The 14,491-nt window shown below is 47.7% G+C and overlaps 2 protein-coding genes across 5 annotated transcripts in view; one reads left to right on the forward strand and one right to left on the reverse strand.

The window, feature by feature from the left end:
* POLA1 (DNA polymerase alpha 1, catalytic subunit) overlaps positions 1-3,975 on the reverse strand; it is a 193,338-nt gene extending 189,363 nt beyond the window's left edge. For both annotated transcript variants that reach the window (XM_030476397.1, XM_030476396.1), the window contains exons 1-4: positions 3,766-3,975; positions 2,117-2,241; positions 1,033-1,129; positions 460-540 (exon numbers count right to left, since the gene is read on the reverse strand). In XM_030476397.1, the coding sequence (XP_030332257.1) occupies positions 460-540; positions 1,033-1,129; positions 2,117-2,241; positions 3,766-3,796 (334 nt within the window). In that variant the 5' untranslated portion in view covers positions 3,797-3,975. The remainder of the gene's footprint in view (positions 1-459; positions 541-1,032; positions 1,130-2,116; positions 2,242-3,765) is intronic.
* A 9,445-nt stretch (positions 3,976-13,420) lies between these two features.
* The window catches only part of PCYT1B (phosphate cytidylyltransferase 1, choline, beta), a 34,375-nt gene continuing 33,304 nt past the window's right edge, over positions 13,421-14,491 (forward strand). The window contains exon 1 of one of the 3 annotated variants that reach the window (XM_030474288.1): positions 13,421-13,964. In XM_030474288.1, the coding sequence (XP_030330148.1) occupies positions 13,848-13,964 (117 nt within the window). In that variant the 5' untranslated portion in view covers positions 13,421-13,847. The remainder of the gene's footprint in view (positions 13,965-14,491) is intronic. The other 2 variants (XM_030474296.1, XM_030474303.1) reach the window with 2 other exon arrangements.

A 14,491-nucleotide genomic window follows, 5' to 3' on the forward strand; every position in this document is an offset into this window, starting at 1 on the left:
GTTCGGCACTAGGCTTGGATTCTCTGCATCAGAGTCAATTTCTTCAGGTGGTTTGCCACCACCTTCATAAAAGTTGGCAAAATCATCTGATCCCAGATCCTTAAAAGTGTGCAAGTATTTCAGTGGCCAGACAGATGACAAATTCTTTAGATGCTGGCTTTGGAATCCAAGACCACTTTTAGATGCATTTGTTCTAGAACTGCATATATATCTCACAGAAGTCTGTGAACAAAAATGCTCCAATAGTGCTGAAGTAGTTACAGCAACTTAACCTCAATTTGTGGACCTCTACCATCAGCATCACAGGGGCTAAACAGAATCCAGAGGCATAGAACTAGAGAGCTTCAAGTAACATGCCATTTTGCCATATTCACCACACACTGATGTCAAGAAGTTGCCCATTTTAGGTACATTTTTAAAGCCACTGAAGACATTCTACAGCGATCATGGTCAACCTACCTTTCCTACGGGAACCAAGAGCATCATCATCCAGATCTTCATCAAAGATTTCCCTTCCATCTTCAACATAACCTATCCCATCTGTAGAAAAACAAATTGTTAAAAATTTACATTTCAAATTCTGTCTTCTGATATTTCTAAATATGTCTATAATCAGAAGTTTGACATATTTCAATACTTTTTCCCCTTTAGTATAGGGCAAAAGTCATAAATGCAAAAGTGTTGAAAACTACAGCACCCGGCTGTATCTTGCATTAGACTGAATATACTGTTACGCCTTTAATCAGAAATTATGAATTACAGTACTTCTTTTTGAAGTTACATCACTGACAATTGGAAATAAAATTTCACAACCAGTTCTTAATGGATAAATATTTTCATTACCATCCTAACACACTACTATGAGAACAACGCAAAAGATTTCATTTCCATGTAAAAGCTTATCTCTTTGTCTCCTAAAACAATTTGTAAGAATGACCTAACTATAACTTACCTCAAATCATGAACATTATGAAGGCTAATTGAGTTATAACACTATAATCAAAATAACTCTCCAAATGAATCTTAACTTACCATCATCAACAATCCAGTCATCATCCTGACGTTCTCTGACCATCTTGGAGTATTCATCCTCATCTATTTCATCATAAACACCTGTGAACTCCTCAACCTACAGTGAAGGTATACTGAGATTAACAGTTCCCATACCATTACTTATTAATACAGGTCATCAATAAGAACATAAAAGTTCCAAAGAAATGCACCATTTCTGACACTGTTACATGGTTCACAATCAGTAAGCACAGTTATTGATTCAGCTTAAGTTTCTCGTTAGGCAGTGACACGTTATCATTTGTTAAAAATATCACAGTATACGCAAACTCAAAATCTACTGAAGCACTGGCAGAGATTTCCTTTGAAACTGACTTGATTTATTGCTCATTTCGTATTGAAAATAACCCCAGCAATGGAGACTTCAGACTTTTGGCTCTAGTCTCCAACACCAAGATGAGCTCAATGAAAAGGAAGGTAATTTGATGTGCCCAAGCATAATGCTGAAGATGGTCTTCTGTGCCACAGAGTAAATTTGCATGTTAATGATCTACACACTTCAGGCTTCTTTAGATTTATTCACCTCAATGTGGAAGTCACTTGTTATTACTATTAATTGGACAATATTGATGTTACACTGCCAGATTTCCATTCTACCAGTTAAATATTTAAATGTTGGGTGCTTTGTGGAAACACAGCATATCAATATTAATGGATTTCAGTCTTGTAAAGCTTTGGAAGTCATTTAAAGTTTAAAATCATTTGAAGTTGAAGAAAAACAAGAAAGTATTTCCTATCGTAACATTAATTACACAATTAAATTTTAAAAGTTGGTCCTTCCCTGGGGGATAGTTCTCAAGCCATACCAAGCATGTTTGACTTGCAGCTGATAAAGCTATTTTAGTTTTGAAGACAGAAAGGAACAAATAAATACCAGAAAGCAGCAAAACGATTACTGTTACATTCCGAAAAACATACTCCCTTAAAAAAAACAAAAGCTGATCTGAAAGGCAGATTGTTTCCCGTAACTTTTAGATATGTATAAAGGGCAGTTAAGCATCTCAGCTCAAGTTCACTTTTTATTAAAAAGATGAGGGATTTTTACCTCATACTTTAGTTTTTCACCAGCTTTGGCTTTTTTCAGACGTTCCAGTGCTTCTTGCTGGCCTCTTCTAGACTTCTTCTCGCGTCTAGAACGTGATGCTGCAAAACCGCCAGACTCATGCATAGCTGCAATTAATTAAAACCAGGAGAGATAAGTTTAGTGATGAGCTGCTGTTATCTTTGGTACTTAGTGTTCACTGATGTATTAATAGATGGTTCCAGCTTTGCTTAAAATCAACACAGAGACCTACTTGGCTAAAAGCACAGTCACGGATGGCTCTCAAAAAGCCAATTCCAGAAGAGACATGGTCTCAGACAGACAGATCAAAGAACTTCACATTCAGCAAGAAGCTACCACCTAGGTTTCCAAAACACCTCTCCAATCTCACCAGCCCTTATCTGAAAAGGATCCCCCACTCTTTCCTTGGGAATTTCCAGCTCCTTTTATTTTGCATGTCTCCATGACAACTCAGGAAGAGACAGACTTAGAAAAGGCCTATATTGCTACAAAGCAGTAACGTGTTTTTTGGTGGTTTCACAATGTTTGAGTGCAGCTAGACCAAGACGAACAAGGAGTAATTCACTCTGTAAGACTGATGCTTCATTTCGTCTTACACTTTCTTCCCTTCACAACGCTCCCCCCAGCAAGGTGACCTCCACTTCTCTTGACCTTCTTCTCTCTCTTGATTTTTTTTGGGGAGATATTTATCTGACCACAGAGAATGAATGGCCCCAATTCAACTTACAAAACCAGACAACAACCAGGAACAAGGCTAGGTATGGGTTGTGGGATGAGCTGAATGCCCCGGCTGCAGGCAGAGGAGACCCAGGGCTAGTGCAAGTCCCCAGGCCAGGCAGCAAAGAGGAAGGTCTGTCGCTTCCTGGTGACAGCAGGATGCCAAACTGTTAACAGAGCTGCAGTGAGGCCGTGCTGCTGAGCCACGAGTAAGGATTTGTATCGCTAAGGGCTGGGATGGACTAAAAAGGAGCATTTACACTGCCTGGTACCCGATGAGGAAGAACTGCATGGATGCAACGTTCTGGGTGCATTTATACAAAATTTCCCGTCAATTCTTCGTATTTACTGTAAGCAGGCGCCTAATGCTACGCGCTCCTCCACACACAAACGTATGTACACCCCTCGCTAAGACCACCCGCACCGGCCGGCCCCTCGGCAGCGAAGTGCCAGCGCCGCGCCAGGCGGCCTGAGGGGGAAGTAAGCCCTATACAGCCTTCCCGCCCGGGATAACCCGGCCCCGCCGCCGTGAGGAAACCAGTGCCGGGGAGCCGTACGGGCAGCGGGAAGCCGTGCGGGGCAGCGGGGGACTGCGCGGGCCGCACCCGCCGCCGGGCGGACCCCCCCCCCCCGCCTCAGGAAGCGAAGCTACCACCACGGCAGGGCGGGGGAGACGCGGGACGCCAGGAGCAGCGCCGCTCAGACCCCAGCGCCGAGCCCCGACCCCTGCGGGCGGGAGAGGGGTCCCTCTCCAAGCGCTGCCCGCCGCGCACGCGCGCTCTCCTCCTTCCCACCTCCCCTTCCCGAGCGCCGCTGCCCCGTTACCCCCGTCCGCCCCCCACCCCTTCAACCCCGAGGCGGTGGCGGCCGCCGCCCCGCCGCGCAGAGGAGGGCTGCCACCCCGCGGGCCTCACCGTCCGGGCCCCGAGCGCCGCTCTCGGCCATGGCGCCCGCGCGCTCCGCTGGCCCCAAGGCTCCCGAAAGTGGCGCGAGACGGGAGGCCCACGAGTCCGCCGCCGGGCGCGGCAGCCAATCAGCGGCGGCGGCGGCGGCCCCAGCTCCGGCCGCCGCGCGGAACTCCCCGAGGCCGAGCGCGGGACGGAAGCGCCGCGCGGGGCGGAGCCGCTTCCTGGGCGAGGCCTGCGGCGGCGGGAGCGGGCTCTGGGCGGGAGCGGCCGCGGGGCAGGGACGGGCCCGCCGGTACGGCAGCGGCGTCGCAGCCGCTGGTTCATCCTGAGGGCCCGAGAGGCGGGTACAAGGCTGGTGGGAGAGCGGCTGGAAAGCTGCTCGGCGGAAAAGGACCTGGGGGTGCAGATTGATAGAGCTGAGCATGAGCCAGCTTGTGCCCAGGCAGCCAAGGCGGCCAACAGCATCCTGGCCTGTATCAGAACTAGTGTGGCCAGCAGGGCCAGGGCAGTGATTTTCCCTTTGTACTCAGTACTGGTGAGGCCGCACCTCGAATCCTGTGTTCAGCTCTGGGCCCCTCACTGCAAGAGAGACGTTGAGGTGCTGGAGCAGGTCCAGAAAAGGCAACGAAGCTGGTGAAGGGTCTGGAGCACAAGTCTGATGAGGAACGGCTGAGGGAACTGAGCTTTTTATTCTGGAGAAGTGATAAGGGGGACCTTGTCACTCTCTGCAACTACCTGAAAGGAGGATGGAGAGAGGTGGGGGTCTGTCTCTTCTCCCAGGTAACAAGTGACAGGACAAGAGGTAATGGCCTCAAGCTGCACCAGGGGAGGTTTAGATTGGATATTAGGAAAAAATTCTTCACAGAGAGGGTGATCAGGCATTGGAACAGGCTGCCCAGGGGAGTGGTCCTGTGGAGTGGAATCGCTGTCCCGGGAAATGTTCAAAAACCATGTAGATGAGGCCCTCAGTGATGGTTTAGTGGTGGTCTTGGCAGTCCTGGGGTAATGGTTGGGCTTGATGATCTTAAAGGTCTTTTCCAACTTAGTCGATTCTATGTTTTTGGGGGGTTGGTTGGTTTTTTTTTTCAGAAACGACGGTGTTGGCATGTCACTACCCATAGATCCTGCCACCATCATTTTCAGAGTTTTCTGGAGAAGCGTTTGCTGCTCATTAAAATATGTAGGCACCGACTCCAGCTTCTTATAAAGGCAGGGAGCACCAACACGGCAGAGCCACTTGAGAGCAAATAGGACTCTTGTCTTACAGCTGATACGCTGTTGCAGGAGCATTAACTGGTATTATGGCCTGGATATACTATTTTCAACTATGTAGAAGAGAATTTTTATGGTTCTGAAACTGAAATTTCTTTTCCTTCTCCACAAGGACTCCTTCGCATTGAGAAGAGAGAAATAATAAACCTACCAGATGTCAGTCCTTCTAACTTAGACAGTTCCTAGCACAACACTGCCTCTCGCTGCTAAACCTAGTCTTAGATGGAAGCAGAACCATTCCTAGCCACCTGTAGCAGCTCCCTGGTGCCAAAAGAGACTGGCCATCCTGACAGCTGCAATGCCCATTCCCAGACACTCAGCAGAATGAGACCAGCCCTCTCAACAGTAGCTGCTTACTAGCTTGGACCTAGCAAACATGCAACCTTGCAAACACTGACATCTATAGGAAGAATACCTGTCTGACCTACCATCCTGGTTTGGGCTGAGATAGAGTTAATTTTCTCCCCATCCCACTGGGCAACTCTGTGGTGTTTAGATATCTGCCGGATTAAATCATGACACCTACAGACTGTCTTTCATTTGGTGCAGTGTATCCAAATGAAAGTTTGGTTTATTTCTTTTTTCATACACATGCACAAAATAAGATCCCATCACTAAACATGATGTGGGGCTCAAATTTAGAAGTTGCTCAAATTTTAAGCTATGATAAAAAAACACTTATAACAATGTCATGAAATTCTTCAGTTTGAATAAAAGTGGAGTGATACCACGTTTCACATATTCCTAGCTTTCACATGCCTTGGAATTTTGAATTGACTAGGTTTTAATGCTTTTGATTAAAATAAAACAGTACTCTGTCAGCTGTCATACGAACAGTGGCATGTTTGTCATCCAGGTGATGCCATGATTTGAGCTGGTACGCAGTGATACAGATAATTTACCAAACTGAAGTTGTTGCCATTGCTCCATTGTGGGACAGTGCAGGTCAAACAAAAGCCTTTTTCATGAATGTTACTTCAATCCTGACTTTCATCTCTGGCCGTAACAAGAATGCATCTGTTTCCTGAAGTACAGCATAACAAGCATGTTTAAATACTGAAAGAGAAAAAAAAGAGGGGGATATCAGGGAATGTACTTTGCTTTGGAAAAGAAAAACAATCCAGCAAGACTTGGGACTGCCTCTGCTAAATGGCATTATCAGACCAGATGACTTTGAGCTGATCTTTAACCTCCCTTGGGACAGTCATACAGGAACAACTTGGCATGACCTTTGCTCAATTGTCTTTTAAGTACAAGAAGTGGGAATTCTGCTGTGCAGTTCAGAGCCACCCGAGGATCTCTCAAGAGCAATACCTGTAGAGAAAAGTGCAAGGGAAGCACAGTAACCAAGATGGTAGGCAGCCAAAAACATGGTACAGAAGAGGAAGCTCGGGAAACGCACGGATTTCAACAAAAGGTGACAAAGATGTATTTTCCATGTTGGGGTTTTTTTAGAGTTGCAATTTAAATATTTAAGTTATGAATAGAAAATATTGTAAACTCAGTGCAAGAGCTCCAAGATAATAGAAACAGTAGTATATATTAACATATAAAGGTACAAATGGAGTATATCAAACCTAAGTTAAATGGTCAAAATAATTACTATATTGAGGATAGTTCTTGTCTTACTTTTTATGTCTAGGGCATGCTTGATCTGTCTCAAAGACAATACGACAAAAAGTTAAAACTCTCAGATTCAGACATTAGGCATTAAGCTTATGGTTGGTAATTTTTTTGATGACTGAAAAAAAGATCTGTTGAAACTAAGAGGGGTGGTATAAACCAAAATGTGAGTAAACCATGAATTATAGCGAGGTAGCAAATTCACCTGTACTACATCTAACTCAAAGTGCCTAAACATTATTATACTATTGTTAAGTATGGACTACCTTTGAGGAGGATTGTGTGGGTGTGTGCTCGTGCTCAGGATACGAGTGTATATGCTCTATGTGTACATTTCCTACAAACATGGAGTATTTAATTCTCTTAATCCTTGCATTGGTCTGAATTAATGTTATCACTCAACTTACAGTTTTTGTATCTAGTGTGATCCAGCTTTGACTACTGCATTTCAGCAGCTGCTTACTAAACTATGCTATTCACGTGACATTTCAACATGAATTACTTAACTGTATGGGGGACTAAATTCCCAAAGGAGCACAGATAACAAATCAAAACCAAAACATCTCAAATTATTACTTACCAAAAGGTCTTTGTTTTCAGAACTCTTCACAGGTAGTTAACTGATAGAAATATGAAGAAATAGATTCTTCACCATTTGTTTATCAATAAAGATAATGCAGACATTTATGTTCAGAGAGTAGGTTCCTTGCTTAACAGACCTGTAAATGCCTTTTGTTTACGGCACAGCTCTTTTTAATTTCCTGCCTGAGCTGCCTGCCAGCATCAGGATGAAGAGTATGAAGTCACTGTTAGGTTGTTAAGGTTCTTAAATGCAAACGTGAAATAGAAACTAGAACACTACGTTGGTTTTCCCCTCTTCTGACAGAAAAAAAGGTCTGTATAATGAAGATGCTTTAAAAAAAAACCAAAACCCACATGTAAAATTTTGATTAGGATTAAATTACAGCAAGTCCTAGTAACTCGACCAAAATTGGTGGAATTACACTAATCGGAACAGAGAGCACAATTTCATCACTTGCTTGCCTAATACAATGCTCCTATTCAAGCCTAGAAGAAAAGTACAAAATATTATAATGTAAATTAAATAGCGAAGACAAGTGAGAGCAAACTCACAGAGAATGAGCCCTCACATAATTATAATGCCTAGGAATTAAGCCTGATGCCAGTGGTATTCAAGAGCATACAGTTATTGCCACAGCATGAAAGTCTCTGTTTTAACTACTTTCATCACTCTCTCTTTACAATTGCACAAAAATGAACAATTAATGTATAAGCAGAACATTATTGCAGAGAGGCTGTTACATTTCAAGACCTGGCTGAAGATCAAGTGTGCTTCCAGGGGTGAATACTCTCAGCATTCACCATTTCACATCTCTTCAGTAGAGAGGAGGGCAGCATCGTGAGACACTGCAAAGTCTAGTTGTAATCCTGCCAACTCTCTGTTGCTGGATTGGTGCTGGTGAAGGCTCTGCTCACAGTGTGGAAAGCAGCAAGGGCCATCTGCTCCCTGTAGGAGGGGAGCTCATCATGGCAAGGCTGGCAAGACAGTTGGGCTTCATCCCCCAGCCCCTGCAGACTGTGAGCAGGGCAGCCCAGGGACAGGAGACAGGGTCAGCGCAGAACCCAGAGCAGACAAGTGCATGGCGATGAGACAAGTCTGATGTCGAACTAGGAATGCAACTCAGGGTCAGGTCCAGTGGTGGTAACCTGAGTCAGACACAGCCCAGTGATTGCCAGGCAAGTCCATGGTGATAAGACAGGTCTAAGGTCAAGCCACGAAGTCAGCCCATAGGTGGGATCCAGACCTGATGATGGTAACCAGCATCAGACACAACCCAGGGATCACCAGACAAGTCAATAGCGACAAAGAAGGTCCAACATCCAGCTAGGAAGCCAGGGGCATGACTGTGGCTGAGCTGGAGACCAGCACTTACACAGCTCAGCTCTGGCAAGGACCAATGACACAGGCTTGAACCCAAATGGCCCCTGAGCAGAGGGCAGTTGAGGCTGGTCAGTGCCCTGGCAGCAGCTCCCCTTCCCAAAGAGAAGGGGTTTGCTGTAGAGTGATTTAATTGGTGTGGGTCGACATTAGGCTACTTCATGGACACTGATCCAGGGGAGGGACAAGGGCCTGGGAAAGGGCCATGGCAGAGGGGACTTGCAGGTGGCAGGAGCCCTGGAGGCCAGCCCCCAGAAGCTGCTAGGGCTCACTCAGGAGCTGGGGCTGGGCAGGGGGGCATCATGGTGGGGATGCCAAAACCCAGGCTGGTGACTCAGGAGGCATCGCCAGAGAAGACCCCACACAGCCATGGGCCAGGCGCCACTGTGAAGTGACTTATATGCGAACCCAAATTTGCCCCATTTTCATGAAAAGAAAAGACAGCACACCACAATCACAAATGCCAAACCTCCGAACAAGTGCAGAATGATGTGAGGCTCTGTTTCTCTTCGTTATGATGCAGTTTTGAGTCAGAACACTTTTGCAGCTTCTCTCATGCAAAGACCATTTTAAATTTTGCTGTGCTATACAGGTGCTTGAGATCCACTGAAGCGCTTCAGACATTTGGTGATATTCTTTCCAAGGGCTGCAATGCATTCCAGTCCCTGCTTTTACAGAGGACATCAGAATGACAGAGTATCTTTGCTTTAATAAAGCAAATGTTACTGTCCTTAGCCTGGAGACTTCAGTGAGTATTTACAGACTTCTCTGTAGCAGTAAGGTCACTGGGCAAACTGTGAGAAACTAAGCCAAAATACCTTGTTCGCAAGTGGCTTGGATGTCAGTCATTATACTGTGCTGCAGGTATCAGGATTTATCACTGCCTTACTGTTACAAGGATCAGACAGCACTCCTTGTTAAGTAGTTGTGAAAGGCGTGTCATTTCCCTGCACAAGCAGATTGAGGTCTTTAATGGTTTATCCACAATTTCCAAGAAGAGGTTGCTCCTTCTAGGGGTTTTGCCGTAAGGTAAGGATGCAGTTAGTGTACACTAAACAGCATAGCTATGAACCCAGCTGTAGTACGTTTGTTGAAGTAAGCTTCTCGCTTATCTTACTGCATCAAATATAGAGAAGATAATCCCTCTGAGGGAAGGGGATACATTAATTCTTGTTCAGATTTCAGCCATGTTGGCCCACCAGTGCTAACCTGCTATGATCAGTTTAACATGGGTAATATGGTAAAAGCATGACAGAGGATTTATAGGTGCTAGTGTCTACAAGGAATTAAAGTTTGTTTAGTTACAGTTGTGATCACTGATCAGTGCTGCACTAAAATATTTAAAAAATATGGCTAAATAGAAAAAGAAAAAAAAAAGAAAAAAAGAAAAAAAAGGCAAGGAGATACTTAAAAATGAGGGCTTGAAGATATAGAAGAATACACACGGAATATTTGTCTCTGTAATGTTCAGCTGCCCGTGGAGGTCAGAGGAGGATTATACTTTCAGTCTGAGAAAGAAGAGGATTTAAATGTAACACCTAAACATACTGTATTTTTCACACTTTGGGAGTTAATTGTTCCAGTTTGCAAACTGAAATTCCTTGTAGAAAAAAAAAAAAGACAAAACACCACATATCAGACAGAACCTTCCTAAGAGCTAGGATTTTACCCTCTTTGCTGTCAGTTCAGACCCTGGAATTAGTGTTAAGGGGATTGGGATCATGGTTTCCTGGCTTGTTTGTATGTACTGTTAATTTGTGCACTCTGGGACAGGTTTTTTGTGCATCAGATGTCTATTCAAGCCCAAGCAGCTGTTGCCAAGAGCTCAGTCGTTAAAGGCAGTGGCTGTATGTCCCAATTACTTCTGAAGAAATGACAGGAGGGTGGCCAGGAGACCATGCTGAGCCTGGTGCAGGATATTTGGTTACATAAAAGAAATCAGATGCATGAACCTTCCCATCCATAACTCTTGCTCCACTGTTCTTTTAAAAGTTGGCTGACTTGTGAGGATTTACAGGATGCCATCTGCTGAGCTTCTCCAGTCAAACCTATTTTTTATTTATTTATTTGAGAGTAAAGAAGACGCACTCCAGACTTTTGAAAGCCCATTTTGCCCTCACAGCTAGAAGAAGATGCAATTTAGGATAGCTTACTCAAGATATCCAATACATTGACAAAGATCATCAAAGCCAAGGTGGCCTGTGACTAGTTCCAGTTGGTTAGACATGACAGACCCCACAACTTTTCCTCTGCCTCAGTACAAGAAAGACAAGGAGCTACTGGGGAGGGACCAGTAGAGGGCCACAAAGATGATTAGGGGTTTTGAGCATCTTTCTTATGAGGGGAGATTGTGGGAGCTGAGCCTGTTTAGTCTGGAGAAGACGGAGAGGGGATCTTGTTAATGCATATGAATATCTCAAAGGCAGATGCCATGGTGCCAGACTCTTTTCAGTGGTGCTCAGCGACAGGACGAGGAGCAATGGCCATAAACTAAAACAAGAGAAGTTTCCACCTCAGCATGAGAAAGAACTTTCAATGTTGAGGGTGGCAGAGCACTGGAACAGGCTGCCCAGGGGGGTTGTGGAGTCTTCCTCTCTGAAGATATTCAAAACTCACCTGGACACATTCGTGTGTAACCTGCTGTAGGTGGCCCTGCATTGGCAGGGGGGTTGGACTAGATGATCTCCAGAGGTCCCTCCCAACCCTAATGATTCTGTGATTCTGTTATTTCAACTCTCTCTATTGATGAAGTACACATAATTTCTTAATAATGCTGTTCAAACAGAAAGGAAAAATTATGTTTTTCCCAGAGGTAGAAATTAAATAAGCAGAAAGAAAAGTATCCCACTTCCACTTTGAAATTCTTGCACAGCTTAGGTAGGTGATAACACCACTGCAAGAGAGACATCATTCTTTAATGCTACATGTATATGGAAAAACTTGTCTCCATAAAAGGCAAATCAAAATGCAGCCAGAGTCAATAGCAAACTCTAAGCATGAAAGCAAGGACGAAATTCCCCCTTTCATGCTCAAAAGAAATAAAAGGCAAGGGAATTTGCATTCCCAGTTTATTGGCAATCATCCAGATGCAAGACGACCCATTTCCCTTTTGCCTCTATTCCCATGCACCCACCTGGTCAGGGAGGGCTGGACACTGACCCCAGATACATCCGTACTTAGTGCTGCTCCTTCAGCACACTGGCCCTGGTCTCTGCAGAGCTGGTGTACGTGGTTGGGCTTATAAAAGGGCTACCTGCTGTTGCCTCTGGCTGCTCTAGCCCTAACACTGCTAAGCCGTGCTGTCCAAATATTCTTCTAACAGCACAACACTCCTGCAAATATTTTTCCTAAGAAAATGAGCTACAAATTTTGGTCAGAGTGCTGCATTAATCATGGTTTAATCATTTCCATAATGTGTGAGTAGTCCTCACAGAATAACTGATAAGGAACTTGGTTATGACAAAAAGATTCAGCTGTGAGATAGCTCTTAGTATGACTACCTGTTTTCCTTGCTCAGTCACCTCTTCCATTTTACTTGACCGCTGTCTCATTTTTACTTTTCAGGTTCTCTTTCTACTTCTCATCTCCCCTTCTTTGCTTACCTACCCCTTTCCCTTTCACGTAGCTTATGTATCTTTTGTATTGTACTTGGCCTCCTTTGAAGATGTGCAAAAGATAAGACATTTGAAATTAAGTTTTCAAGTAATAGAATAACAGAATCATAGAATGGCTTGAGTTGGAAGGGACCTTAAAGGTCACCTAGTGCCAACCCCCCTGCCATGGGCTGGGACACCTTCAACTAGGCCAGGTTGTTCAAAGCCCCGTCCAACCTGGCCTTGAACACTGCCAGGGATGGGGCAGCCACAGCTTCTCTGGGCAACCTGTGCCAGCACCTCAACACCCTCACAGTGAAGAATTTCTTCCTAAAGACCTAGGGAATGACCCTGAGGCACAATTCTCTTGTAACTCCTCATGGCTTTGGGTGGCCTTAAATGTTTCTGTCCCTTGACGAAGTCTGATTTTTAAAAGCAATGCTCACAGTGCCCACTGCAGCCAAGTACTTCTGGAATCCACTTTCACAAAGCTAGGAAGGATAACAGTAGCCAATGGAGTCTCTCCATTCCAAAAATTTAGATTATCTCAGTCGTACTCTCCTGCTGTTCAAGAGTGAGCAGGTGGGTAGTTCACTTAAGCGGCATAGAAGACATGGCTGCGTAGGGTGAAGCAGCTGCACAGCATGGCTGAAGGTGTAGTTGTGACTCCTGAGCAGGCTTTAGCCAGGATCCTCATGAGGGCCTGGGAGCTCTGTTACAGGTTTGGCTGTGATCAGAACGTTTCGCTGCGTTTAGGCAGAGCTGCTACTGTTGCAACTGTGTCCTTTTATCCATCTCTTGGCAGCAGAGAACGACATTTTAATGGAAACTGTTGGAATTCCTCTTCCTAAACAGCAACTTCCTTTCCTTGCTACCACAGACCTGCAGAAGCATGGCCTAGAAACTCAACCCAAGTTGGAGTGACTATGTATTTCCGAGAGAATCGCACCCCTGCCCCGGGTTCTTTTGGCGCATGGCCATGCCCAGGTGTATCAGCCCTCCCCGGGCAGGCGAAGTGGGCGGCCTCTCCGGGCCCCCCCTCGGAGCCGGTGCCAGTGACCGGGCGGCGCGGGGAACGCTGCAACCGCTGCCCCTGCCGCGCAGCAGGGGGCGGTGCGGGGCGGGCGGCCGGTGGCGGCGGCGCTGCGGGCGGGAGCTGTCCTTTCAGCACCCCCTCCTCCAGCCACTCCTCGTTCCTGCGGGCGGCAGGTTACCATGAGAGAGCTACCGAGGGCGGGAGCGGCGCACGGGTTAGGGGAAGATGCTCCCCCGCGGCTCTCGGTGCCTCCTCACATGGCTCCGGTATCCGGCGTGGCGCTAAGCCGGGCGCACACGGTTCCAGGAGCCCGCAGCAGGCGCCCGGGGTGCTGCCGCCGCCCGGGGAAAGGCCGCCTGGGGGGGCGTCGGTGGCGCGGCGACGCGGCAGCCAACCAGGAGGCCGCATGCAAATGAGCGCGGCGTCCCTCGCGCGGAGGGGGCGGTGGCGCGGCGGCCGCCCGGTTGCCATGGCGACGCGCTGCGGCCGTGCCCCCGGGCGGCTGCCGGGGAGACCCCCCGCGGGGCGGTTCCACGCGTGACGGCGGAGCCCCGCGCCGGGCGGGCCCCGGCGGCGGCGGCGGGCGACGAGGCTGCCGCCGGCCATGCCAGTGCTCGCGGCCGATGCTGAGTCAGAAACAGGTATCCCGAAATCCCCCTCTGAGGCGCGGTGCTCGGAGGCCATGGAGGAGCTAGAGCACACCTGCCCCCAGCCTCGCCTGGTGAGTCGGGCCCGGCCCCGAGTGGGGGCTTGGCCCCACCTCGGCCCGCAGCGCTCGAGCCGCCGGGCGTTGCAGGGCCGCGGGGCGCGGGAGGGAGGGAGAGAGGCCGGTGCCGTGATACGGCCGGTCCCTTTGTGTAGCGCCGCGCCTCCGCGGGGGCAGGAACAGCAAAGGCTGCGGAAGGAGGGGGCTCTGCCCCGCACCGCCGGCTCCGGGCCCGTCCGGGCTGCCCTTGGTCGTGTGGGGAGCAGCGGCAGCCGGGCGGGACTCCTGGTCCCGTCTGGAAAAGCAAACAAGAACGTATCCCCCCTCCGAAGCCCGCGGCGAGCAAGGGTGCGTTCGGGAACCGGTGTGGCGAGCTCTGCCGCATTTGTGAGGGGCTGGCGAGAAACCAGCGGGGCACGGGGCCGCGGCTTCAGCCCGGGTGGCGGGGAGCGTGCAGCTCGCGGAGCCGTGTTACGGTAAAAAAGAAGCGGCATGTGGTTAATAGTGGGCCCCGGGGCGCAGCGCACGCTGGAAGAGGCAGC

The sequence above is a fragment of the Strigops habroptila genome, chromosome 2 (genome assembly GCF_004027225.2).
Source record: "Strigops habroptila isolate Jane chromosome 2, bStrHab1.2.pri, whole genome shotgun sequence".
In the NCBI taxonomy this organism is placed as follows: Eukaryota; Metazoa; Chordata; class Aves; order Psittaciformes; family Psittacidae; genus Strigops; species Strigops habroptila.